The 27,744-nt window shown below is 47.2% G+C and overlaps 1 protein-coding gene across 1 annotated transcript in view; it reads left to right on the plus strand.

The window, feature by feature from the left end:
• Positions 1-27,744, plus strand: part of LOC139382474 (roundabout homolog 1-like) — a 111,268-nt gene that overhangs the window by 12,410 nt on the left and 71,114 nt on the right. The window contains exons 2-10 of the mRNA XM_071126550.1: positions 566-686; positions 3,479-3,617; positions 3,784-3,911; positions 17,865-17,989; positions 20,104-20,275; positions 23,203-23,408; positions 25,776-25,857; positions 26,122-26,287; positions 26,704-26,870. Of these exons, the coding sequence (XP_070982651.1) occupies positions 566-686; positions 3,479-3,617; positions 3,784-3,911; positions 17,865-17,989; positions 20,104-20,275; positions 23,203-23,408; positions 25,776-25,857; positions 26,122-26,287; positions 26,704-26,870 (1,306 nt within the window). The remainder of the gene's footprint in view (positions 1-565; positions 687-3,478; positions 3,618-3,783; positions 3,912-17,864; positions 17,990-20,103; positions 20,276-23,202; positions 23,409-25,775; positions 25,858-26,121; positions 26,288-26,703; positions 26,871-27,744) is intronic.

Here is a 27,744-nt window from a genome sequence, read left to right on the forward strand (position 1 = left end):
CTGTATGTATGCATGTGTTAGTATGTGTCTGTATGTATGCATGAGAAAATACTCAAGTAAAAGCTCAGTTTTCTTCTTCTCAGTACGGTTGGGGAGATTGCTGGAAGTAATTTGTGGCTGGAGTAATGCTTCCACTCTTCCCTGCCTCAGGTGTTCCCTCAGGGAACTGTGGCTTTCTAGGTTTGGGGAAGGGATGTTTGGCCAGGCAAGCCCTGAGCAGGAACAGACTGTCTGATAAAGCCGTACAAGCCACAGGTTGAATGAGAATAGCATAGAATGGTTGGATAGGTACCGCAGTTAGTACAGTAGTACAGTACTTTGGCTTTCTATCACTGGGACCTCAGGACATACATGGCTCACTAAGATTAATTTGTGAGTTTATACTCCCATCAAAACATGACAGATGGAGTTTTTTTAAACTCTGAATTCCTTTGGTCATGGTTTTGTGAAGACTCATAACTTCATGGGTGAGGAAATACAGCGCTTTTATACTGAGAGAATGTTTTGCAATGTTAGGCTTGTTGTTTTGTCCTCTCAAGGTCTGACCCTTTCTCTCGTTCCTCAGATCCGGGGAGGAAAGCTGATGATAACCAATGCCAGAAAAGGCGACGCTGGGAAGTATGTGTGTGTCGGGACCAATATGGTGGGAGAGAGGGAGAGTGAGATCGCTGAGCTCACTGTGCTCGGTAAGCAACCTTCCTCACAGTTTCTCTCTCTCTCTCTCTCTCTCTCTCTCTCTCTCTCTCTCTCTCTCTCTCTCTCTCTCTCTCTCTCTGTCTCTCTCTCTCTCTCTCTCTCGCTCTCTGTCTCTCTGCCTCTCTCTCTCTCTCTCGCTCTCTCTCTCTCTCTCTCTCTCTCTCTCTCTCTCTCTCTGTCTCTGTCTCTCTCTCCCCCTCTCACCTTCCTCACAGTTTCTCTCTCTCTCTCTCTCTCTCTCTCTCTCTCTCTCTCTCTCTCTCTTTCTCTCTCTCTCTCTCTGTCTCTTTGTCTCTCTCTCTCTCTCTAACTCTCTCTCTCTCTCTGTCTGTCTCTCTCTCTCTCTCTCTCTCTCTCTGCCTCGCTCTCTCTCTCTGTCTGTCTCTCTCTCTCTCTCTCTCTCTCTCTCTCTCTCTCTCTCTGTCTCTCTCTTTCTCTCTCTCTCTCTCTCTCTATGTCTCTCTCTCTCTCTCTGTCTCTCTGCCTCTCTCTCTCTCTCTCTCTCTCTCTCTCTGTCTCTCTCTCTCTCTGTCTCTCTGCCCCCCTCTCTCTCTCTCTGTCTCTCTGCCTCTCTCTCTCTATCTCTATCTCTCTCTCTCTCTCTCTCTGTCTCTCTCTCTCTCTCTCTCTCTCTCTCTCTCTCTCTCTCTCTCTCTCTCTCTCTCTCTCTCTCTGTCTCTCTCCCTATCTCTCTCTCTGTGTGTTTGTGTACAGTGAAGAGGGTCCAGATGTTTTGTTTTGTGTGTGTCTCCAAGGAGACTAAAGGGTGTCATCGACCCATTCAAGAGGAGTGTGACATAGCCTTCAGTTAACCATGAACTGCCCCAGGAGCCCCCTGACCCCCTTTTCTCCCCCAGGAGCCCCACACATCTCTAATGACCCCCCTTTTCCCCTCTACTGACCCCCCCCACCCACCCACCTGACCTCAGCACCTCTCCTCTGGCCAGCTGTGCCACATTCCACCATGACTGACCTTTGACCCCACAGCTCTCCGTTTATAGTCTCAGTATAGTACTCTGTATTAACTTCAGTCGGCTGAACTTCTGACTGTCCTCTTCACTTCCTCTACTTCCTGTCCGACTAGGCCTCTCATCGTCCCCTCCAACAGGGCCCACGCTAACATACACATATTCTTCTTTCCCACCTAAGAGTCATTATTATATATCGAAATGACTTCAAAGAGTTCAGACCATACTTATGGCTTTGCCTATTTGATTAAACAACACAACAGAACAACTCAAGACAGCCCCAGACACTTACTGAGGACTTTTTCAAGCCAAAACTGAAGGGGATGTGAGGAGAGAGGGGAGGGAGAGAGAGAGGGGGGGGGGGGGCATGAGGAGGGGGAATGTGAGGAGGGAGGGGAGGGAGAGTGGGGGGATGTGAGGAGGGCGAGAGCAGAGAGGAGGGAGGGGTGAGAGAACAAATAGGAGAAAGGGGAGAGAGAGGAGAGAGAAGAAAGGGTAGAGAGTTGAGAAAAGGGAGGTCAAACTATTGAGCTGCAATTGTTGAGCCTTGGGACATATTAAAAAACAAATGTTGGAGGAGAAGGTGATTAAGGGTATTAGGAAATCTGCTACATGTTCCCCATGGATAAGCTCTGTGTGTTGATGTGTGTCTCTGCTGAGGGGATAGAGGCTGGGGAGGGAAAGGGAGAGGTAGCTGAACTGGACCTGAGGGGGCAGGGGTGGTTAGATGGCTATCTGTTTTCATTTCAGAAGCTTTTTCCAACATTCATTTTTATTTCAATCCCTGCTGGAAGGTTAGGGGAAAGGACTGCAACAGCAGGATTTTACAGGACCTCTCAGATAATCAGGACAACGGGCAACGAGGGTAGCTGTGATTACTATGATTACTAAAACACACTGCTAATGTTAGCACTGAGACTCTGCTACAATATGACTGATCGGCAGGATAGTTCAATCCCCATAAAGTGCTAAAGATGTACTATGCTGTACTATACTCTGCTGTGATAGACTATGCTATGATAGACCATGCTATGCTATGCTATGCTATACTATGCTATGATATACTATGATAGGCTGAACTATGCTATGCTATACTATGCTATGCTGTGATATACTATGCTATGCTATGATATATTATACTATGCTATGATATGATATACTATGATATACTATACCGTGATATCCTATGCTATGCTATACTATGCTTTGATATAGCATGCTATGTTATGCTATACTATGCTATGATATGCTATAGTATGCTGAACTATGCTATGCTATACTATGCTATGATATACTATACTATGCTATATTATGTAATATATAATGTAATGATATAATATGCTATTATATGCTATGCTATGCTATACTATACTATGATATACTATGCTATGATATGATATACTATGCTATGATATACTATGCAATACTATTCTGTGCTATACTATACTATGCTATGCTCTACTATGCTATGGTATAATATAATATGCTGAACTATACTATACTATGCTGTGATGTGATATACGATGCAATCAAATGATATGTTATACTATACTATGCTATGCTATACTATGCTCTACTATTCTATGCTATGATATGATATGATATGATATACTGATATGATATGATATACTATGCTATGATATACTATGCTATACTATTCTATGCTATGATATGATATACTGATATGATATGATATACTGTGCTATGATATACTATGCTATACTATTCTATCCTGTGTAAATGCAGATACAGTGTACTGACATGCTGTAGACTTTTTACTGTATAGTCCTGTGCTGTGTCATCTCTCTCTGCAGAGCGACCCAGCTTTGTGAAGCGTCCCGGCAGCCAGGTGGTGCTGGTGGACCAGAGCGTGGAGTTCAGGTGTGAGGCCCGGGGCGACCCAGTTCCCACCGTCCGCTGGAGGAAAGAGGACGGAGACCTGCCCAAGGGAAGGTACTGTACTGTATGACTCATCTTCTGGCCCTCTTTAACACAATCCCTTTCTCTCTTTCTATTTGATGCCTTGCTCCCTTTTGTCTGTCTGATGATCAGCACATACTGTCAGGTATGTGGTGTGTGTGCGCGTGCGTGTTTGACCGATTCCCTGTGAATATTCCAGATATGAGATCCGTGAGGACCACACCCTGAAGATCCGTCGTCTGACCTCTGCAGACGTGGGTTCTTACACCTGCATGGCAGAGAACATGGTGGGCAGGGCGGAGGCGTCGGCCACCCTCACCGTCCACGGTAAGACCACACAACTCTGTTACTTAATCTATTAAAATACTGTGCAGGTTAACGAAGGTCAACGCACCAGTTAACTTGCTCAGTCCTGTACATTGTTCGGTATGGTGGTCCTGTTGTCGAGCCTCTATTGCTGAAAGGTATGCTGATTCTTCCAGATGTTTCAGTCTCTCTAGTTATATGGGTTACGGTGAGTTATGGCACTTTAGACGTAATTTAGCTCAACCTCAATGCAATTATAACACTCAATGCTTGAGCCTGAAAAGTTATTACTTTCACCCATTCTTTAACAATTAGCTTATTGATTTCTAATAAAGGCAATCTGAAAATCCATAGAGGATCTTACACTTTACACATGGGAGCTCAATGATAATCAATTCCATTCACGGCATCCATAGGAGCGAGGACATTCCTTTAGAGGCAGCTCTCTGGTCATGTTTAAGATGCTGTATCAGTGGCAGGCCAGTGTGGAGTTTCTGTGTGTCTCTCTCCATTGTACATCCTACTAACACAGTGAGAACAGAAAGCAGCTGGTCACAGAGTAGAAAGGAGTCATTCAGTAGAACAAGGGGGCCTGGATCCCCCCAACCCTTAAACCTCCTGGGAGCCACGCAGGTGGAACACTGGGGTCATTTAGCAGCAGGTTAATGTGAATATTGGGGAGCAGAGGGAAGGAGGGGGATAGAAGGTGGTTCAGTGCACAGGGGATGGGGTTAGCAGGGTAGGGAGGTGTATATTTTTGTGGCTGAAGTGAGTCACCACTGGAGCAGAGCGAGATGGGAATTGAGCTAGGACGAGGTAGATGGGAGGATGGTGGGGGGGTTTGGGTAGTAGAGGTTTGTGTTGTGAGGTCAGAGTGTAAAATTGTATTCCCAGCAGTCCTCGAGAGCTATGAAGAGATGGGACAAAAAATCCCCCATCACCCCGACACCACCACCCCCTCTCAGTACTAATACAGAACCCAATCTTCACATGTTTGTTCTCTGCAATTATTTATTTCTGCACTACACAGGCCAGTGATGTGTTGAAAACTTTATCAATATATCCAGTAATAACTTCATCAAGAAAAACAATACTAATACAAATAGCCAATGAGAGATACAGTAGACCTTTATTCAAACAAGCCTTTTGCCACACAGACCTGCCATCACTCACTTTGAACTGGACTGTGTGATTACAGGCAGTAGGCCCCTGCCATCACTCACTTTGAACTGGACCATGTGTTTACAGGCAGTAGGTCCTGCCATCACTCACTTTGACCTGGACTGTGTGTTTACAGGCAGTAGGTCCTGCCATCACTCATTTTGAACTGGACCATGTGTTTACAGGCAGTAGGTCCTGCCATCACTCACTTTGACCTGGACTGTGTGTTTACAGGCAGTAGGTCCTGCCATCACTCACTTTGAACTGGACTGTGTGTTTACAGGCAGTAGGCCCTGCCATCACTCACTTTGAACTGGACTGTGTGTTTACAGGCAGTAGGCCCTGCCATCACTCACTTTGACCTGGACTGTGTGTTTACAGGCAGTAGGCCCTGCCATCACTCACTTTGAACTGGACCATGTGTTTACAGGCAGTAGGTCCTAACATCACTCACTTTGAACTGGACTGTGTGTTTACAGGCAGTAGGTCCTGCCATCACTCACTTTGACCTGGACTGTGTGTTTACAGGCAGTAGGCCCTGCCATCACTCACTTTAAACTGGACCATGTGTTTACAGGCAGTAGGTCCTAACATCACTCACTTTGAACTGGACTGTGTGTTTACAGGCATTAGGTCCTGCCATCACTCACTTTGACCTGGACTGTGTGTTTACAGGCAGTAGGCCCTGCCATCACTCACTTTAAACTGGACCATGTGTTTACAGGCAGTAGGCCCTGCCATCACTCACTTTGAACTGGACCATGTGTTTACAGGCAGTAGGCCCTGCCATCACTCACTTTGAACTGGACTGTGTGTTTACAGGCAGTAGGCCCTGCCATCACTCACTTTGAACTGGACCTTGTGTTTACAGGCAGTAGGCCCTGCCATCACTCACTTTGAAGTGGACTGTGTGTTTACAGGCAGTAGGCCCTGCCATCACTCACTTTGAACTGGACCTTGTGTTTACAGGCAGTAGGCCCTGCCATCACTCACTTTGAACTGGACTGTGTGTTTACAGGCAGTAGGCCCCTGCCATCACTCACTTTGAACTGGGCCATGTGTTTACAGGCAGTAGGCCCTGCCATCACTCACTTTGAACTGGACTGTGTGTTTACAGGCAGTAGGCCCTGCCATTACTCACTTTGAACTGGACCATGTGTTTACAGGCAGTAGGCCCTGCCATCACTCACTTTGAACTGGACCTTGTGATTACAGGCAGTAGGCCCTGCCATCACTCACTTTGAACTGGACCTTGTGTTTACAGGCAGTAGGCCCTGCCATCACTCACTTTGAACTGGACTGTGTGTTTACAGGCAGTAGGCCCTGCCTTCACTCACTTTGAACTGGACCATGTGATTACAGGCAGTAGGCCCTGCCATCACTCACTTTGAACTGGACTGTGTGTTTACAGGCAGTAGGCCCTGCCATCACTCACTTTGAACTGGACTGTGTGATTACAGGCAGTAGGCCCTGCCTTCACTCACTTTGAACTGGACTGTGTGATTACAGGCAGTAGGCCCTGCCATCACTCACTTTGAACTGGACTGTGTGATTACAGGCAGTAGGCCCTGCCATCACTCACTTCGAACTGGACTGTGTGATTACAGGCAGTAGGCCCTGCCATCACTCACTTTGAACTGGACCATGTGTTTTACAGGCAGTAGGCCCTGCCATCACTCACATTGAACTGGACCATGTGATTACAGACAGTAGGCCCTGCCATCACTCACTTTAAACTGGACCTTGTGATTGCCATTACTCACTTTGAACTGGACCTTGTGTTTACAGGCAGTAGGCCCTGCCATCACTCACTTTGAACTGGACTGTGTGATTACAGGCAGTGGGCCCTGCCATCACTCACTTTGAACTGGACCATGTGATTGCAGGCAGTAGGCCCTGCCATCACTCACTTTGAACTGGACTGTGTGATTACAGGCAGTAGGCCCTGCCATCACTCACTTTGAACTGGACCGTGTGATTGCAGGCAGTAGGCCCTGCCATCACTCACTTTGAACTGGACCATGTGTTTACACGCAGTAGGCCCTGCCATCACTCACTTTGAACTGGACTGTGTGATTACAGGCAGTAGGTCCTGCCATCACTCACTTTGAACTGGATCATGTGATTGCAGGCAGTAGGCCCTGCCATCACTCACTTTGAACTGGACCATGTGTTTACAGGCAGTAGGCCCTGCCATCACTCACTTTGAACTGGACCTTGTGTTTACAGGCAGTAGGGCCTGCCATCACTCACTTTGAACTGGACTGTGTGATTACAGGCAGTAGGCCCTGCCATCACTCACTTTGAACTGGACCATGTGATTACAGGCAGTAGGCCCTGCCATCACTCACTTTAAACTGGACCTTGTGATTGCCATTACTCACTTTGAACTGGACCTTGTGTTTACAGGCAGTAGGCCCTGCCATCACTCACTTTGAACTGCACTGTGTGATTACAGGCAGTAGGCCCTGCCATCACTCACTTTGAACTGGACCATGTGATTGCAGGCAGTAGGCCCTGCCATCACTCACTTTGAACTGGACCATGTGTTTACAGGCAGTAGGCCCTGCCATCTCTCACTTTGAACTGGACTGTGTGATTACAGGCAGTAGGCCCTGCCATCACTCACTTTGAACTGGACCTTGTGTTTACAGGCAGTAGGCCCTGCCATCACTCACTTTGAACTGGACCTTGTGATTACAGGCCGTTGCAACAGTGCGCCTCTAGATCACTAGAACGCATTTACCAAAAGCCACAAAATACACCTGATTGGATTTCTACAAATATGTAAACACCACAGGAGTCCTCTTACATTTGGGAACTTTACCTTCCTATTGATCAAACAACCATGAAAATGTAGGCTCTCTCTCACTCAGTTATACACATCAACAACAACAAGATCAACAACTAATGCTAACCAGAGCAAGATGAGCTAAAATCTAATGAAGGAACATTAGATAAACCCACTCAGACTTGTTCAGCTTGTTGGCTGTCAAAATTACACGGATAAACAATAGGGAATTGTAGGCCCCTCATCCTTCTGCAGCTTGTCTGCCAATGCATGCTTGTCCAAACCAAGCACCCAAGATAACTGGCTAAAGTTGGCTAGCTTGCTAGCTAGATAATTCCAAACACACCTCACTCTGACCATTTTGCTTGCCGTAGCAGAGCTGGTTAGGCTGTTTGCATGTTTTCTTGAGTGATCTTGAATAACTATTATTTTTTGAGAATTGTTGCAAATGCAAGAGATATCCTAACTTGATAACAGTCGTTCAAGTCCTTGCTAACTAACCAAATGACACTTGCTAGCTGTGTATAGCCACCAAAAAAATGATATGAGGGGAAAAAGTCAGTCACTCACCCAGTCCTCCAATAGTATGACATCCTCCTAGCAGCTAGCTAGCTAGCTATCTAGATAATGTTAGATCCTGTGTTTTTAGTTTGCTACATAAATACATATGCTTGCCTATTAGCCACGTTATGACTGATTTGTGATCATTGCCTTGGTTAGTCTGATTATATTGACAATCCCAGCCTTATTTACATTCGTCTGTTTTTGTCCAGAATATTGACTCATTGAAACTGAAATTGTGATTTACAACCTGATGGCAATATTTTTTGGAATACCAAGAAATGTATTGGTGAATTATATTATTCATGCCTTGAACTGCATCCATATTTTATTTATTTTGATTTATTTAACCTTTATTTAACTAGGCAAGTCAATTGAACAAATTCTTATTTACAATTACAGCCTACCCCGGTGTCACGGCTTCCACCGAAGGTGGTTCCTCTCCTTGTTCGGGCGGTGCTCGGCGGTCGGCGTCGCTGGCCTACTAGCCATCACCGATCCATTTTTCCTTTTCTATTTGTTTTCTCTTTGGGTCTTTCACACCTGGTTTTCGTTTGCTTTCATTTCTGTGTGTATATTTACCCCTGTTTCGACGCTTAGGTTTGTGCGGGATTATTTTTCATGTTGCTTGTTGAGTTTTTTTTCCTCAGTTTATTCACTTGTACCATGTGTTAAGTATAGTAAGGAGCGTTGTTTTTTCTCCTTCCCGTGAGTAACTGTGTGTTCCCATGGTCTTGAATTGGACTCGCATTGTTCTGGTATCGGTCTTGACTCGGTCTCCCCCTTCCATTCTCGATCTTGACTCGGTGTCAGATGCCTTGTCCCCCTCCCGGTGTCCAACTCCCCCCCCCCCCCCCCTTGCCTCGGTCTTGACTCAGTCTCGCCCACCCCCCCCCCTCCTCTTGTCTTGGTCTTGACTCGGTCTCGCCCCCCCCCCCCCCCTCCTCTTGCCTCGGTCTTGACTCGGTCTCGCCCCCCTCTTGTCTTGGTCTTGACTCAGTCTCGCCCCCCCCCCCCCCCCCCCCCTCCTCTGGTCCCGGTCTTGACTCAGTCTCCCCCCCCAACCTCCTCTGGTCCCGGTCTTGACTCAGTCTCGCCCCCCCCCCCCCCTCCTCTGGTCCCGGTCTTGACTCAGTCTCCCCCCCTCCTCTGGTCCCGGTCTTGACTCAGTCTCGCCCCCCCCCCCCCACCCCCCCCCTCCTCTTGTCTTGGTCTTGACTCAGTCTCGCCCCCCCCCCCCCCCCCTCTGGTCCCGGTCTTGACTCAGTCTCCCCCCCCACCCCCCCCTCCTCTTGCCTCGGTCTTGACTCGGTCTCGCCCCCACCCCCCCTCCTCTTGCCTCGGTCTTGACTCAGTCTCGCCCCCCCCCCCCCCCCCCCCCCTCCTCTTGCCTCGGTCTTGACTCGGTCTCGCCCCCCTCTGGTCCCGGTCTTGACTCAGTCTCGCCCCCCCCTCCTCCTCTGGTCCCGGTCTTGACTCAGTCTCGCCCCCCCCCCCCCCCCCCCTCCTCTGGTCCGGTCTTGACTCAGTCTCGCCCCCCCCCCCCCCCCCCCCCCTCCTCTTGTCTTGGTCTTGACTCAGTCTCGCCCCCCCCCCCCCCCCCCCTCCTCTGGTCCCGGTCTTGACTCAGTCTCCCCCCCCCCCCCCCCCCCCCCCCCCCTCCTCTTGTCTTGGTCTTGACTCAGTCTCACCCCCCCCTCCTCTGGTCCCGGTCTTGACTCAGTCTCCCCCCCCACCCCCCCTCCTCTTGCCTCGGTCTTGACTCGGTCACGCCCCCCCCCCCCCCCCCCCCTCCTCTTGCCTCGGTCTTGACTCGGTCTCGCCCCCCTCTTGTCTTGGTCTTGACTCAGTCTCGCCCCCCCCCCCACCCCCCTCCTCTGGTCCCGGTCTTGACTCAGTCTCCCCCCACCCCCCCCTCCTCTTGCCTCGGTCTTGACTCGGTCTCGCCCCCACCCCCCCTCCTCTTGCCTCGGTCTTGACTCGGTCTCGCCCCCCCCCCCCCCCCCCCCCCCCTCCTCTTGCCTCGGTCTTGACTCGGTCTCGCCCCCCTCTTGTCTTGGTCTTGACTCAGTCTCCCCCCCCCCCTCCTCTGGTCCCGGTCTTGACTCAGTCTCCCCCCCCCCCTCCTCTGGTCCCGGTCTTGACTCAGTCCCCCCCCCCCCCTCCTCCTCTTGTCTTGGTCTTGACTCAGTCTCGCCCCCCCCCCCCCCCCCCCCCCCCCCCCCCTCCTCTGGTCCCGGTCTTGACTCAGTCTCGCTCCCCCCCCCTTCCCCCCCTCCTCTGGTCCCGGTCTTGACTCAGTCTCGCCCCCCCCCCCCTCCTCTTGTCTTGGTCTTGACACGGACCCAATTTACTCCGGTCTTGGTCTTGAATCGGTCTCGCTTTACCTGGTCTCGAACACAACACTGACATCCATCAATAACTTCATCAATACATCCACCTCTCTGGTTGACTTTCCTGCTTGCGCTGCCTCTCTGATGAAGGCCTAGCTAATTAAAGAGAACAGCATTGATGTTTGTTAATGTTCCTACCAGGAGCTGTACCTGTGACTTAACAGCAGGGTTAAAAGTAAGAACCACAATACACTCTGTCCCCAACACACCATTCAGAATTACAGGATCAGGCTGAATTTGACCCATTTTCCCCAAAAAATGTATTAATGAACAGCAGTGTTTCATCACCCATGCTATGCCTGTATTAGAGGAAGTATGCAGGATGAGGTGAGACCCTGTATTAGAGGAAGCATGAGGGATGAGGGGAGACCCTGTATTAGAGGAAGCATGAGGGATGAGGTGAGACCCTGTATTAGAGGAAGCATGCAGGATGAGGTGAGACCCTGTATTAGAGGAAGCATGAGGGATGAGGTGAGACCCTGTATTAGAGGAAGCATGAGTGTTGAGGTGAGACCCTGTATTAGAGGAAGCATGCAGGATGAGGTGAGACCCTGTATTAGAGGAAGCATGAGGGATGAGGTGAGACCCTGTATTAGAAGAAGCATGAAGGATGAGGTGGGGCATCTCACAGTATATAGAGTGCATCATCAAAGACTTTGTGCCACTTAATAACTAAAGAAAGTGTTTACCTCCTCTAGCTAGGGAGGTAGAGGAGGAGGGGGATGGGGAGAGGGAGAAGGAGAAGGAGAAAGGATTTTGTCATGTCATATTTGCTTCCGGTCTGATGCTTGTCAGGAGAGCAAGCACATTAAATGACTGATCTGTCATATGTGTTATCGATTTAAAAATTATTATGAGTGTCTTGTCAGATCACAGGGGATGACAGGATGGAGGGAAGGAACCCAAAGGGAGAGATTAAGGCACAAATAACATGTTTATTTACAAAAACATTCAGGACAGGAAGGCTGCTAATGCGTTGAGTAAGATTTCTTAGACACTTGCCACTGGTTTAATGTAATTTCAGTGGTAGAGAATTGTTGGCTACACTGGAGTAAATTAGATATTCTGCTCGTATTTGGAATTAATGTCAATATTCTAAGAATTCAAAGCTCTGCCAGTAACTCCCAGATGAGGGTACTGAAGCCCCATTTAAGTTCTTGGATCGGGCTTGGATCGGGTTTAGATCGGGCTTGGATCGGGTTTAGATCGGGCTTGGATCAGGTTTAGATCGGGCTTGGATCGAGAAGGAAAGTTCACAGCGTCACAGTATTGCGACCTGTAGCTGGAAACATGATTCGATATTTTATTGATTACAATATGTTATGTGAGCAGTATATTCATTGGAATCATTTTTGGTTGAATCAAAAGTATTATACTCATTTATCATGACTCTAAAGTGAAATCTTAAAATAGTGATATGCTGGTTTGTTTGGCTCATTCATTCCAGAAAGGACAGATAGTGTTTTTGTTCTTCACAACTCTCATGGCCAGATCCTCAGTGAACAATGTCAGCATTGTACCGTGTGCCAGGGGATATTTTTATTTCTCACTGCTCTGCTCTCATTACTAACTTAATCAGTGAATTATTGTTTTCACATGTGTTTGCCTGTCTGTAACACCTCCTCTGAACTTATAAACACGTTCAGTCAAATATTCCATTTATTGACGTAAGAAACACATGAATGGCCACACCATGGGCTTGGTTAAATAAAGGTGATATAAAACTACAGACATCCTGGGAATATATATTAGGAATATATTGGGAATATATTAATAACCAGTAAAATAATGCAGGTCATTTTGCCATAACTTGTGAATTATTTGTGGAGTGGAAGCCCCTAGAGTGGTTTGACCAATAACCCATGGAAAGGGACTGGAGTAGAAGCCCCTAGAGTGGTTTGACTAATAACGCATGGAAAGGGACTGGAGTGGAAGCTCCTAGAGTGGTTTGACTAATAACCCATGGAAAGGGACTGGAGTGGAAGCTCCTAGAGTGGTTTGACTAACAACCCATGGACAGGGACTGGAGTGGAAGCCCCTAGAGTGGTTTGACTAACAACCCATGGAAAGGGACTGGAGTGGAAGCCCCTAGAGTGGTTTGACTAACAACCCATGGAAAGGGACTGGAATGAGAAATACAAGCGCTGCCTAAACAACTGGAGAGAGTTAGCAAGGGAACCTACATCATCTAGCCACTCCAATGTGCACAGCAGAGGCTTCTCTTCATTAGCTGTTGTCATATTAATCAAGGAAGCCCTCTGTAGTCAGTCATGAAGAGTACTATACATTAGAACCAGAATAAGCTGTTAGAAGCCAGGCCACACACATTCAGGACTCGTATTGCTGCTTTCCACATCTCCTACATATAAATATCAACAGCATATCAATCTTTATCATGTTACAAATGTAACCAAATAGAAGGATTCATTTATGTTTTCCATAATAATCCTGTACAGCCTTGTGATGGTTACAGCCTGCCAATGTACATACAGCATGCTTATGGCCTTGTTGTGGAGGATTAGGACAGGTCTAATCGGCTAGTGAAAAAGCATTTACAGATCTACACACACGCTAACACAGACACACACACACACACACACACACACACACGTGCGCGCGCACACACACACACACACACACACACACACACACACACACACACACACACAAACACACATATAAATACACGCTAACACATACAAACACACGCACACACACATATATAAACTCAACAAAAAAATAAATGTCCCTTTTTCAGGACCCTGTCTTTCAAAGATAATTTGTGAAAATCCAAATAACTTCACAGATCTTCATTGTAAAGGGTTTAAACACTGTTTCCCATGCTTGTTCAATGAACCCTTAAACAATTCATGAACATGCACCTGTGGAACGGTCGTTAAGACACTAACAGCTTACAGACGTTAGGCAATTAAGGTCACAGTTATGAAAATGTAGGACACTAAAGAGGCCTTTCTACTAGCTGAAAAACAGAAAAGAAAGATGACCAGGGTCCCTGCTCATCTGTGTGAACGTGAGTTAGGCATGCTGCAAGGAGGCATGAGGACTGCAGATGTGGCCAGGGCAATAAATTGCAATGTCCGTACTGTGAGATGCCTAAGACAGCGCTACAGGGAGACCGGATGGACAGCTGATCGCCCTCGCAGTGGCAGACCACGTGTTACAGCACCTGCACAGGATCGGTACATCCGAACATTACACCTGTGGGACAGGTAGACGATGGCAACAACAACTGCCCGAGTTACACCAGGAACGCACAATCCCTCCATCAGTGCTCAGACCTGTTGTAAGGCAGGTCCTCACTAGACAACACCGGCAACAACGTCACCATGGGCACAAACTCCTGGAAAAAAGTGCTCTTCACTGATGAGTGGCGGTTTTGTCTCACCAGGGGTGATGGTCGGATTCGTGTTTATCGATGAAGGAATGAGCGTTACACCGAGGCCTGTACTCTGGAGCTGGATCAACTTGAAGGTGGAGGGTCCGTCATGGTCTGGGGCGTTGTGTCACAGCATCATGAGGCTGAGCTTGTTGTCATTGCAGGCTATCTCAACACTGTGCGTTACAGGGAAGACATCCTCCTACCTCATGTGGTACCCTTCCTGCAGGCTCATCCTGACATGGCCCTCCAGCATGACAATGCCACCAGCCATACTGCTCGTGTGTGATTTCCTGCAAGACAGGAATGTCAGTGTTCTGCCATGGCCAGCGAAGAACCCAGATCTCAATCCCATTGAGCACGTCTGGGACCTGTTGGATCTGAGGGTGAGGGCTAGGGCCATTCCCCCCAGAATTTTCTGGGAACTTGCAGGTGCCTTGGTGGAAGAGTGGGGTAACATCTCACAGCAAGAACTGGCAAGTCTGGTGCAGTCCATGAGGAGGAGATGCACTGCAGTACTTAATGCAGCTGGTGGCCACACCAGATACTGACTGTTACTTTTGTTCAGGGACACATTATTCCATTTCTGTTAGTCACATGTCTGTGGAACTTGTTCAGTTTATGCCTCAGTTGTTGAATCTTGTTATGTTCATACCAATATTTACACATGTTAAATTTGCTGAAAATAAACGCAGCGGACAGTGAGAGGATTTTTTTTTGTTACTGAGTTTATAACACACGCTAACAGACACAATGGGAGCTCCGATTAACCAGACTAAAGCCTTAGCATGCTTTTCTCTCCCAGTGCTAATATGATCTTATGAACGGCAGCAGCCTTGCTCCAGTCCCTATGAACCACTCTACAGGGGCCCTGGCACACATAATACCCCCCAGTGGGCAGAGGGCTACATGGTCCCCCCACTCCCTCTGATAAGATCACAGATAGAGCCTGACACAGACACAAACACACATACACTCCAGCCCCAGCGCTACGTGCCATTTTAGCCCCCACACAGTTTTGACCCAGACAGATTTAGAGCTGACCTCTCCCCACAGGTTCCAGGCAGGTTTAGAGCTGACCTCTCCCCCCAGGTTCCAGAAAGGTTGACAGCTGACCTCTCCCCTCAGGTTCCAGACATGTTTAGAGCTGACCTCTCCCCCCAGGTTCCAGACAGGTTTCGAGCTGGCCTCTCCCCCCAGGTTCCAGACAGGTTTAGAGCTGACCTCTCCCCCCAGGTTCCAGACAGGTATAGAGCTGACCTCTCCCCCCAGGTTCCAGACAGGTATAGAGCTGACCTCTCCCCAGGTTCCAAGGTCCACCACTGTGATCACAGCAGCATGTCAGAGGTAGGGTTACCTCGTTAAAGGCTTAAATACACATGAATGGAAGTGTGTATGTAGGGAGGTGTCAGTGAGGTGTAGGGAGGTGTCTGTATAGAGGTGTTTGTAGGGAGATGTCTGTAGGGAGGTGTCTGTAGGGAGGTGTCTGTATAGAGGTGTTTGTAGGGAGGTGTCTGTAGGGAGATGTCTGTAGGGAGGTGTCTGTAGAGAGGTGTCTGTAAGGAGGTGTCTGTAGGGAAGTGTCTGTAGGGAGGTGTCTGTAGGGAGGTGTCTGTAAGGAGGTGTCTGTAGGGAGGTGTCTGTAGAGAGGTGTCTGTAGAGAGGTGTCTGTGGGGATGGGTCTGTAGGGATGTTGGTGTAGGTAGGTGTCTGTTGGGAGGTTGGTGTGGGGAGGTGTCTGTAGCGAGGTGTGTGTGTGGGGAGGTGTGTGTGTGGGGAGTTGTGCGTGTGTGTGTGTGTGTTTGTGCGTGCGTGCGTGTGTGAGAGAGAGAGAGAGAGAGAGATTTCTTCTTGGTACGACACACAGATACACACCTTTTGAAGTGAGCCTAATCTGCATTTAAAGTCTGTGATAAGTGGGGGGAGGGGCGAGGGGAGGGTCATTACTCTGAGTGACAGCGTTTATGTTTCTGTGGGAGCCATTGAGGCAGACAGATTAGATAAGGTGACTGATTGGCTGGGGAAGATTTATGGACAGAGAGTGACAGTTAACATTCACCTTGTGGTTTTATGGCATGGTGGTCCATATGCATGGCTGTACCCTTAGAGGTTGGAGAGGGGCTTGTCCTCAGGAGACTAAAACCTCATTAGTCAAGAGATAGAGGAAAGGAGAGGAGAGGAGAGGAGAGGAGAGGAGAGGCTCACCTTCATCTTCTTTCAACCTGGTTGGAGAATAATCACTTTTCAACCTCTTGTTTTGATTTTCTTAAAATTATGTATTTGTTTAGTTGTTGATGTTTCTTTTAATATGTGCTCTTGAGGAAACATGGGTAAACACTGAGTCTTGGAACAACGTCATGCAGAGAATACTGTTGGAAGTGTATGGATGTACTACGTGTTTGTTGTTGCTATTCATTGGTTTTCTGCATTATTTGGACATATGTAATGAGTCATCAATGTGCTTCAGTTCCCGCTGGACTGGCCCCACATGTCTCATATTCATTCAGTAACAATGACATGATTATTTTTTACCCATGGAAAATCCTATTGTTGCCTTCCTTCCTAATCATGTTATTGTATTTCATGGTGTTGTTTATGATTTATTTATTCATCTTTTGCCTTGTGTGTTGTTCTGTTGTCTTTCTGTTTCCTTTTAGTTGTGTCTGGTAAGTTGAAATGTTACCTGTCACCTATTCACCCTGACGCCATGACAGAAACAGGAAGCTGTCACAGCACCACCCCCTCCATCCTCCTCCCATCACCCTCCTCCCACCAATCAGCACTCTTGTTTCAGTGACAAAGGGACATTAATGGGTAACAATCTGCTCTATGGTCTGAGTAATCCAAGGTAAAACCAAATCATTTCATTATACTACCCCCCCCCCCCCCCCCCCCTTGTTGTGTTGCTTTATGCATTACCAAATATCCCATCTTACCTGTGGACAAATTGTGTCTGTATGCGGAGTGACAGGCTGCAGATTGCTTTTATGTATGTGATACCTGGCCCGTATCAGCGTTAAGATGTCTGGGGCGTAGTAATACTGTATTCTCCAGGCGTACGCACCCGCTGTCCTCTGAGATGAAGGTGTAAATCGCCCAGCCGGTGGCCCTCAGCATTCAGGCTGTGTCCCTCCACACAGGCCTATTAGCACAGTGAGGCCCGGTGTCACTGCAGGGCTCTGTGTGTGACATTGGGCGGTGACATAGCGCTTCACTCTGAAACAGTTTGTCATTAAGATGCATGGATATGCATCCTGGCTGGGCCTGGTCCTGGATGCTCCTATTGGAGGGTGTCAGCTTGGACAGATGGCTCATTTATCCCCCATTTCCATGTAAATGTTTTTGGTCTGTGTCCTTGCCCATGCTAATGCAGACACCCACAGGGGTTCACACTCCTGTTTTCTCTATTCATTAAACTGTTAATATATACACTACACAGCCTGCATTATGGAATGGACTGACTTTCAGTTTTGAATAATCTTCTGTCCACGCACCAGCAACGCCCAAAGTCTACTCTAAACAGAGACCGCCTGAATACAGAGACCATAACTGTTACATTCAAATTCCTTTGTTTTCTAATATCTAATATCTAATATCTAATATCACTGTCTGATGTTATTATGCGATGCTGTGTCAGTGTGTTAGTTAACAGCCCGCTGCCTGTCCCCTAGTGCCCCCTGTGTTTGTGGTGCGGCCCAGGAACCAGGTGGTGGCGGTGGGGAGGACCGTCACCTTCCAGTGTGAGGCAACAGGAAACCCTCAACCTGCTATCTTCTGGCAGAGAGAGGGCAGCCAGGTGAGAGGCTCTGGGGGACCTACAGTACACCAGGAACCCAACATGAGATGTTGAGGAATGCTTATGGAACAAAAATGAAATACAAATAAGTAGTAAATCATAGTTATATCATAGTCTTCATTATTTTTTTATGATAGTCCTATATGATTTATAGACATTTTATGATTACACCTATAAAACCAGCCATAAAATCAGTGAACATCACTGACCTTCAAACTGATGCTCCAATTGGACCATTCCATTCTCCTACCCTTATGGTCTTCCATAGCCTACTGTCTATATCTGATCTGTCTATATCTGCCCTGTCTCCTCTCTTCTCTGTCTATATCTGATCTGTCTATATCTGCCCTGTCTTCTCTGTCTATATCTGCCCTGTCTTCTCTCTTTATATCTGCCCTGTCTCCTCTCTTCTCTGTCTATATCTGATCTGTCTATATCTGCCCTGTCTCCTCTCTTCTCTGTCTATATCTGATCTGTCTATATCTGCCCTGTCTTCTCTCTTCTCTGTCTATATCTGATCTGTCTATATCTGCCCTGTCTTCTCTCTTCTCTGTCTATATCTGCCCTGTCTTCTCTCTTCTCTGTCTATATCTGATCTGTCTATATCTGCCCTGTCTTCTCTCTTCTCTGTCTATATCTGATCTGTCTATATCTGCCCTGTCTTCTCTCTTCTCTGTCTATCTGCCCTGTCTTCTCTCTTTATATCTGCCCTGTCTTCTCTCTTCTCTGTCTATATCTGATCTGTCTATATCTGCCCTGTCTTCTCTCTTCTCTGTCTATATCTGCCCTGTCTTCTCTCTTCTCTGTCTATATCTGATCTGTCTATATCTGCCCTGTCTTCTCTCTTCTCTGTCTATATCTGCCCTGTCTTCTCTTTTCTCTCTTTATCTGCCCTGTCTTCTCTCTTCTCTGTCAATATCTGTCCTGTCTTCTCTCTTCTCTGTCTATATGTCTTCTCTCTTCTCTGTCTATATCTGTCTTCTCTCTTCTCTGTCTATGTCTGTCTTCTCTCTTCTCTGTCTATATCTGTCTTCTCTCTTCTCTGTCTACCTGTCTTCTCTCTTCTCTGGCTAATCAAATCAAATCAAATGTATTTATATAGTCCTTCGTACATCAGCTGATATCTCAAAGTGCTGTACAGAAACCCAGCCTACCTGCAAGCAATGCAGGTGTAGAAGCACGGTTGCTAGGAAAAACTCCCTAGAAAGGCCAAAACCTAGGAAGAAACCTAGAGAGGAACCAGGCTCTGAGGGGTGGCCAGTCCTCGTTCGGCTGTGCCGGGTGGAGATTATAACAGAACATAGCCAAGATGTTCAAATGTTCATAAATGACCAGCATGGTCAAATAATAATAATCACAGTAGTTGTCGAGGGTGCAGCAAGTCAACACCTCAGGAGTAAATGTCAGTTGGCTTTTCATAGCCGATCATTAAGAGTATCTCTACCACTCCTGCTGTCTCTAGAGAGTTGAAAACAGCAGGTCTGGGGCAGGTAGCACGTCCAGTGAACAGGTCAGGGTTCCATAGCCGCATGCAGAACAGTTGAAACTGGAGCAGCAGCATGGCCAGGTGGACTGGGGACAGCAAGGAGTCATCATGCCAGGTAGTCCCGAGGCATGGTCCTAGGGCTCGGGTCCTCAGAGAGAAAGAGAGAGAGAGAATTAGAGAGAGCATACTTAAATTCACACAGGAATTAAGACAGGAGAAGTACTCCAGATATAACAGACTGACCCTAGCCCCCCGACACATAAACTACTGCAGCATAAATACTGGAGGCTGAGACAAGAGGGGTCAGGAGACACTGTGGCCCCATCCAATGATACCCCCGGACAGGGCCAAACAGGAAGGATATAACCCCACCCACTTTGCCAAAGCACAGCCCCCACACCACTAGAGGGATATCTTCAACCACCAACTTACCATCCTGAGACAAGGCCGAGTATAGCCCACAAAGATCTCCTCCACGGCACAACCCAAGGGGGGGCGCCAACTCTATATATGTCTATATATGTCTATATATGTCTATGTATGTCTATATATGTATATATATGTCTATATATGTCTGCTCTCTTCTCTGTATTCATCTGTCCTGTCTTCACTCCTCTCCACCCTCTAGAACCTGCTCTTCTCCTACCAGCCCCCCCAGCCCTCTAGCCGCGTCTCTGTCTCCCAGACGGGGGACCTGACTATCACAGATGCAGAGCGCTCAGACGTGGGCTACTACAGCTGCCAGGCCCTCAACATCGCTGGCTCTGTCATCACCAAGGCCCTGCTGGAGGTGACTGACGGTGAGTGACGGCCCAGAGAGCCAATCACAGAGAACAAAAAATTGCAGTGAAAGAAATGTGGTTTTGATTATCATGGAGTATTCTTGAGACAAGTTGTGAAAATAATTGTTACAAAATGAATGGCCTAGTCTTCAGTAGGAGGGGTTCCGCCAATCAGGGACTCCCAGAATTAGATCTTGGATACATATTGGTGGTATTGTCACACCATGGCACATGACATGTAGGGATTTGAATAAATACATAATAATATACTTGTGCTATATTTAAGCGTCTTATGTGAGTATTGAGGTCTGTAGAGTTTTGGCCAGACTGTGCTCCTGTCAGAGGTGGAGACTGTGTGGTGCCTCGTCTTCTCCAGGAGCCTGGCTTGCCTCTTGGCTTTGGGCTGTTGGCTCCTGGCAGTGTAACATTCACGCTGGCTGGTGCCTCCTCTGGGAGTCTCCTCTCATTAACAGACTAGCCTGCTGGTGGAGGGATCTGACTTTGTGATGAGACCTGGTTCAGACCTCTAATCACTCAGTCAATGCAGCCAGCCTGGTAGTGTAGTGACCTTGGCTCTAGTGACCTTGGCTCTAGTCCCAGAGTGACTTAGCGATTTACTCAGTCTCTCCGGTGACTACAATTTTGTTTAACTCTCACCTAGATTCAATCTCTCTAACCAGACACCTCTCACCTAGGTTCAATCTCTCTAACCAGAATCCTCTCACCTAGATTCAACCCTCTCTAACCAGACACCTCTCACCTAGGTTCAATCTCTCTAACCAGAATCCTCTCACCTAGATTCAATCTCTCTAACCAGACACCTCTCACCTAGATTCAACCCTCTCTAACCAGACACCTCTCACCTAGGTTCAATCTTCTCTCGCCAGCCACCTCTCACCTAGGTTCAATATTCTCTCTCATAGACACCTCTCATCTAGGTTCAATCTTCTCTCTCCAGACACCTGTCACCTAGGTTCAATCTTCTCTCTCCAGACACCTCTCACCTAGGTTCAATCTCTCTAACCAGAATCCTCTCACCTAGATTCAACCCTCTCTAACCAGACACCTCTCACCTAGATTCAACCCTCTCTAACCAGACACCTCTCACCTAGGTTCAATCTTCTCTCGCCAGACACCTCTCACCTAGGTTCAATCTTCTCTCTCCAGACACCTCTCACCTAGGTTCAATCTTCTCTCTCCAGACACCTCTCACCTAGGTTCAATCTTCTCTCTCCAGACAGGCCTCGTTATTTAGCACCTCCTCCCTTGACCTTTGTGGCTGGGCCTGCTCTCGCTCTCATCCCCCCTCTCCCTCTCCCCCTCCCTCTCCCCCCATCTCTCTCCTTTGCACTCCATCTCTCTCTCTCTCTCTCTCTCTCTCTCTCTCTCTCTCCCCCTCTCTGTCTCTGTCTCTCTCTCTCTCCCCTCTCTCTCTCTCTCTCTCTCTCTCTCTCTCTCTCTCTCTCTCCCTCTCCCCCCCCTCTCTCTCTCCCCCTCTCTCTCTCTCTCCCCCCTCTCTCTTTCCCCTCTCCCTCTCTCTGTGGTTTGGCAGGGCCTGTTAGATGGTAGAAGGAGGAGATAATACCAGTTATTAAAGGAGCAGGCCTCTTCCTCTGCGGGCAGATCTGGTAATTACAGGTCACAATGACAATGTTTTAGTAATTACACCAGCACCAGCACCAGCACCAAAGAGCCAGTCTCACATGTAATATACTACACTGCATGTGTGTGTAAATATACAGGCGTACGTGTGTCCTACGCTCTGTATGTGTATCCCATTTTATAATGGATTTGCTATTCATTTAAGTGCCTGTCGTTGAACTAAACAACCTCATGCTTCTGACTAAATCAGCAGCGCTGGCAAAATTGGTTATCAATAGCAGTATTAACATCATTAATGATAACAGCTTCAGTGGTAATCTACATAATGGAGATTTAATGAAGCACATTTAATTAAATCTGTGTGTGTCGACTGGTGAACGACCAGAGAGGAGGATGAGGAGGAGGGAGGGAAAATTCTCCACGGTAAGAACTTTGTCTGCTAGGTATTTAAAAGTTTTTTTTCCCATGTTCTGAGGGTGCTGTAGGTGTCCATGTCTCCACTGGCAGCCAGGAGTCTGGAGCTGCAGGAAGAGGACTTGTTTCGTAGCCTGTTTTATTTGAATTACACCACATTTGTTTGGCTAAGGTCAACTCCTGCTGCTGAATGATTAGAAAATCACTTCCAGTTGTGAAAATTGGATTTCATTGTCTCTGTCTCTCTCTCTCCATCTACCTTCGCTAGCTTCACTCTCTTCAAATACCACACAGCTGCCTTGTGTTTGTGACTTTCTCTCTCTTCTCTGCCTTTTGTGTGTTTCTCTGCACACCTTTCTTTTTCTTCTCTTTTCTTCAATTTCACTCAATATTATTCATTGTTATGTTCTTTCGCTCTTTCTATATTCAACCTTATACAGTACCAGTCAAAAAGTTTGGACACCTACTCATTTAACAGTTTTTCTTTATTTTTATTATTTTCTACATTGAAGAATAATAGTGAAGACATGAAAACTATGAAATGACACGGAATCATGTAACAACCATAAAAGTATGGTATATATATTATTGGTATATATATATTTTATTCTTCAAAGTAGCCACCCTTTGTCTTTATGACAGCTTTGTACACACTTGGCATTCTCTCAACCAGTGTCACCTGGAATGCTTTTCCAACAGACTTGAAGGAGTTCCCACATATGCTGAGCACTTGTTGGCTGCTTTTTCTTCACTCTGTGGTCAAACTCATCCCAAACATCTCAATTATATTCTCTCCCTCTTATTCACACAGTCTCTAACTCCCCCTGTCTCCATGTCTCTCTCTCTCCTCTCTCTCCCTCTCCCTCTCTCTCTCTCTCTCTCTCGCTCTCTCTCTCGCTCTCTCTTGCTCTCTCTTTCTCTCTCTCTAGTTGTGTCGGATCGCCCACCTCCAGTTGTCCGCCAGGGTCCAACCAATCAGACAGTGTCTGTGGACGGGACGGTGGTCCTGAGTTGCCTAGCAACGGGTAACCCCACCCCCACCCTCCTGTGGAGGAAGGACGGTGTGTTGGTGTCCACTCATGACTCCCGGGTCAAACAGCTGGACACGGGCGCACTGCAGATCCGCTACGCCAAGGTAACACACACACACTGGCACACACACACACACATTTAAAGACACTCAAACATACACAGACACACACACTGACACACACACACACATTTAAACACACTCAAACATATACACACACATACACACACACTGACACACACACACACACATATTTAAAGGCACTCAAACATACACAGACACACACACTGACACACACACACACATTTAAACACAGTCAAACATACACACACACACACACACACACACACACATTTAAACACACTCAAACATATACACACCCACTGACACACACACATTTAAACACACTCAAACATATGCACACACACAAATTGACACAAACACACATTTAAACACACTCAAATATATACACACTCACACTGACACACACGTACACATTTAAACACACTCAAACATATACACACACATTTAAACACACTCAAACATATACACACTCACACTCAAACTTATACACACACACACACACATTTAAACACACTCAAACATATGCACACACACACACAATGACACACACATACACATTTAAATACACTCAAACATATATACACACACACACACACACACAAATAAACTCTAATTTTTTTACTGTATAAACACATGGGAGCTTTTCACTCCAAGCTTTTCAAAGCATAAACATAAAACAATGTATTAATTTATTTTTTGGTTCAGAGTACTAGTACTGAGAAAATACATCAGACTGCAGGCGGACTGTGTATGAAGCCTTTATACTACAGGACTGTCTGATCTACAGAGCAACATGTAGGTCTACTGTAGTGGACCAGCTCACATGGAATATCTTACTGAGGCAGTTGGCTGTCAAAACATATGCCCCATTATCCTAATATATGGAAATAAAAACATAATTTCATGGAATTCTCTTTCTATTTGGAGGACAGTTTGACTATTTGAAGACTTCCAAATTGACCTCCGTCACATGTTTACATTTCCAATTAAAGCTCTTCCATTAGCCGAGACATTAATAACCCATTCCCCCAAATCAACTTCACAGCTGTCCTGTATACCCGTCTATACGGCTGGCTGGCTGGCTGGCTGGCTGGCTGGCTGGCAGAATAACTCCCGCTGCTCGATCAGTAAATAAAGCATGTGATCAGTTCCCTCCTAGCGCCCAGCCAGCCCTCTCCTCTCCTCAGTGAGCTGTCAATCAGCTGTCAGGGATTTTGAAGTGGAGTCTTCGAAGTCACACACACACTCTTGTCCTGTCACTCAACCCTCTGAGTGTGACAGGGAGTTGAGGGAAGCAGAACACACTCTCAGGGAGAGACGAGGGGGGTGCCGACGCGTTCTCCAGATGGAGGCGTCAAGGGGTCCGAGTTCTCGTCAGACTGTTGCGATGTCTGTGTGTGTGTTGTGATGACTGCAGGCGTGCTTTGTGTGGTGACAGGGCTGTGGTGAATGGGAAACAGTGTGATGTGTTTTCGACCCAAACCTTACCTAAAACAATTTACATGAACATGTCATTTATGTTTTACAGTGTCTTTGACGTGTGAGGTTTTTTCTTCTCATTGATGTAACATTAGTATAGCTATTAGTATAGCTATTACTTTAGCTATTAGTTTAGCTATTAGCTTAGCTATTAGTATAGTTATTAGCTTAGCTATTAGTTTAGCTATTAATATAGGTATTAGTTTAGCTATTAGCTTAGCTATTAGTATAGCTAATAGTAATGCTATTAGTATAGCTATTAGTTTAGCTTTTAGTATAGCTATTAGGAAAGATATTAGTATAGCTATTAGTTTTGTGATGAGGATTTAATGTATTTTTAAGGAGTTTGGTCTGTCTTACCTGTCAGGTTGAACTTAAGATGGACCCTACCTGGAGGCATTTTACAGGACACACACACTCCCTCTCTCACACACTGAGACCCACACTCCCACACTCACACACCACTAGAGAGTGTCACCGCATCTGTTCTATAAAGCAGTCCTGTCCCTGGGGGGACAGGGAGATGAGGGGAGGGGGATACGGAGGGGGAGAGGAGAGGAGGTCTCCAATTAGTCTGTGCTCTTGTGGAAATCTTTCCAATTTGACTGGTACAATCCTGCCACTTGGCCATCCCAGCTGCTTTTCCACTTTCTAGAGGGAGAGGTAATAGTGAGATAACCAGGCATTGACGGCTGGCTGCTAGGGACCACACCAGCATGACAATGAGCAGAGAGAAGCGGAGAGAGAGAGAGAGAGAGAGAGAGAGAGAGAGAGAGAGAGAGAGAGAGAGGATGGGGAGGAAGCAGCACTATTTTAGTCCTATTTCACTGATGACAGACCATGACCAGATAGAACCCAGAGCGATCACTAATCTAGTCCCTTCCTGCCCTCTTTTCTTCTGTCTTACAGATGGGTGACACAGGCATCTACACATGCACCGCCTCCACTCCCAGTGGCGAGGCCTCGTGGAAAGCCTACCTGGAGGTTCAAGGTAAGCCAGTGGGCTGCTGCCTACTGTCACTGTGGCTTCATTCCATAATGACATTGAATTAAACACATTCAGAATGTAATTTTTTGTTGTTGTGTTGGCACCACCACAGGGAGTGTGCGTGTGAAGGTGTGCGCGAGTCTGTGTGTTTGTGAATGTGCTTAGTATGCCTTCACGTGAGAGACATTTCCATAGTCAGGCATTACTGATAAAGTATTCATTTAGATTTAAACATCTCATGATACTCTCCTCTCTCCTCATTTTCAGAGTTTGGTGTTCCAGTGCTGCCGGCCAGACCCACTGACCCCAACCTGATCCCCAGTGCCCCCTCCAAACCTGAGGTCACTGACGTCACCCGCACCTCTGTCACCCTGTCTTGGAAGCCCAACCTCACAGGAGCCACGCCCACCTCCTACATCATAGAGGCCTTCAGGTAAGAGGATAGGACCAAAGTAAATAAAGTGATGTCACAGAGTATTTGTAATTATTAAGGATCCCCATTAGTTTCAGCCAAGGCAGCAGCTACTCTTCCTGGGGTTTATTATGGATCCCCATGAGTTCTTGCCAAGGCAGCAGCTACTCTTCCTGGGGTTTATCATGGATCCCCATTAGTTCCTGCCAAGGCAGCAGCTACTCTTCCTGGGGTGTATTATAGATCTCCATTAGTTCCTGCCAGGCAGTTATATACAATTAAAAACATTACATACATTTTCACAACAGATTTCACAACACATTAAGTGTGTGCCCTTAGACCACTAATTTACTACTGCATATCTACAATGCCTACAGTCTGAGTGTGTGTATGAACTTTAAACCTGGTGTAACATCCTGTTCTGTCTTCTCTCCTAGTCATGCGTCAGGCAGCAGCTGGCAGACCCTGGCAGAACATGTGAAGACTGAGTCGTATGTACTGAAGGGCCTGAAGGCCAGTGCTGTCTATCTCTTCCTGGTCCGAGCTGCTAACGCCTACGGCCTGAGTGACCCCAGCCCCATCACTGACACCGTCAAAACACAAGGTGGGTCTCTGCTCTCTCTTAATGCCTTCAAATAGGCCTCTTTAAGCCCCTGTCTAGACCTTGCCCTGTCTAGATCTTGTCCCTGTCTAGACCTTATCCCTGTCTAGACCTTATCCCTGTCTAGACCTTATCCCTGTCTAGACCTTGTCCCTGTCTAGACCTTGTCCCTGTCTAGACCTTATCCCTGTCTAGACCTTGTCCCTGTCTAGACCTTATCCCTGTCTAGACTCTGTCCCTGTCTGGACCTTGTCCCTGTCTAGACTCTGTCCCTGTCTGGACCTTGTCCTGTCTAGACCTTGTCCTGTCTAGACCTTGTCCTGTCTAGACCCTGTCTAGACTCTGTCCCTGTCTAGACCTTATCCCTGTCTAGACCTTGTCCCTGTCTAGACCTTGTCCCTGTCTAGACCTTGTCCCTGTCTAGACCTTATCCCTGTCTAGACTCTGTCCCTGTCTAGACCTTGTCCCTGTCTAGACCTTGTCCCTGTCTAGACCTTATCCCTGTCTAGACTCTGTCCCTGTCTAGACCTTGTCCCTGTCTAGACCTTGTCCTGTCTAGACCTTGTCCCTGTCTAGACCTTGTCCCTGTCTAGACCTTGTCCCTGTCTAGACCTTATCCCTGTCTAGACTCTGTCCCTGTCTAGACCTTGTCCCTGTCTAGACCTTGTCCCTGTCTAGACCTTATCCCTGTCTAGACTCTGTCCCTGTCTAGACCTTGTCCCTGTCTAGACCTTGTCCTGTCTAGACCTTGTCCTGTCTAGACCTTGTCCCTGTCTAGACCTTGTCCCTGTCTAGACCTTGTCCTGTCTAGACCCTGTCCCTGTCTAGACCTTATCCCTGTCTAGACTCTGTCCCTGTCTGGACCTTGTCCCTGTCT

This window comes from Oncorhynchus clarkii, chromosome 24 (assembly GCF_045791955.1).
Source record: "Oncorhynchus clarkii lewisi isolate Uvic-CL-2024 chromosome 24, UVic_Ocla_1.0, whole genome shotgun sequence".
Taxonomy (NCBI): Eukaryota; Metazoa; Chordata; class Actinopteri; order Salmoniformes; family Salmonidae; genus Oncorhynchus; species Oncorhynchus clarkii.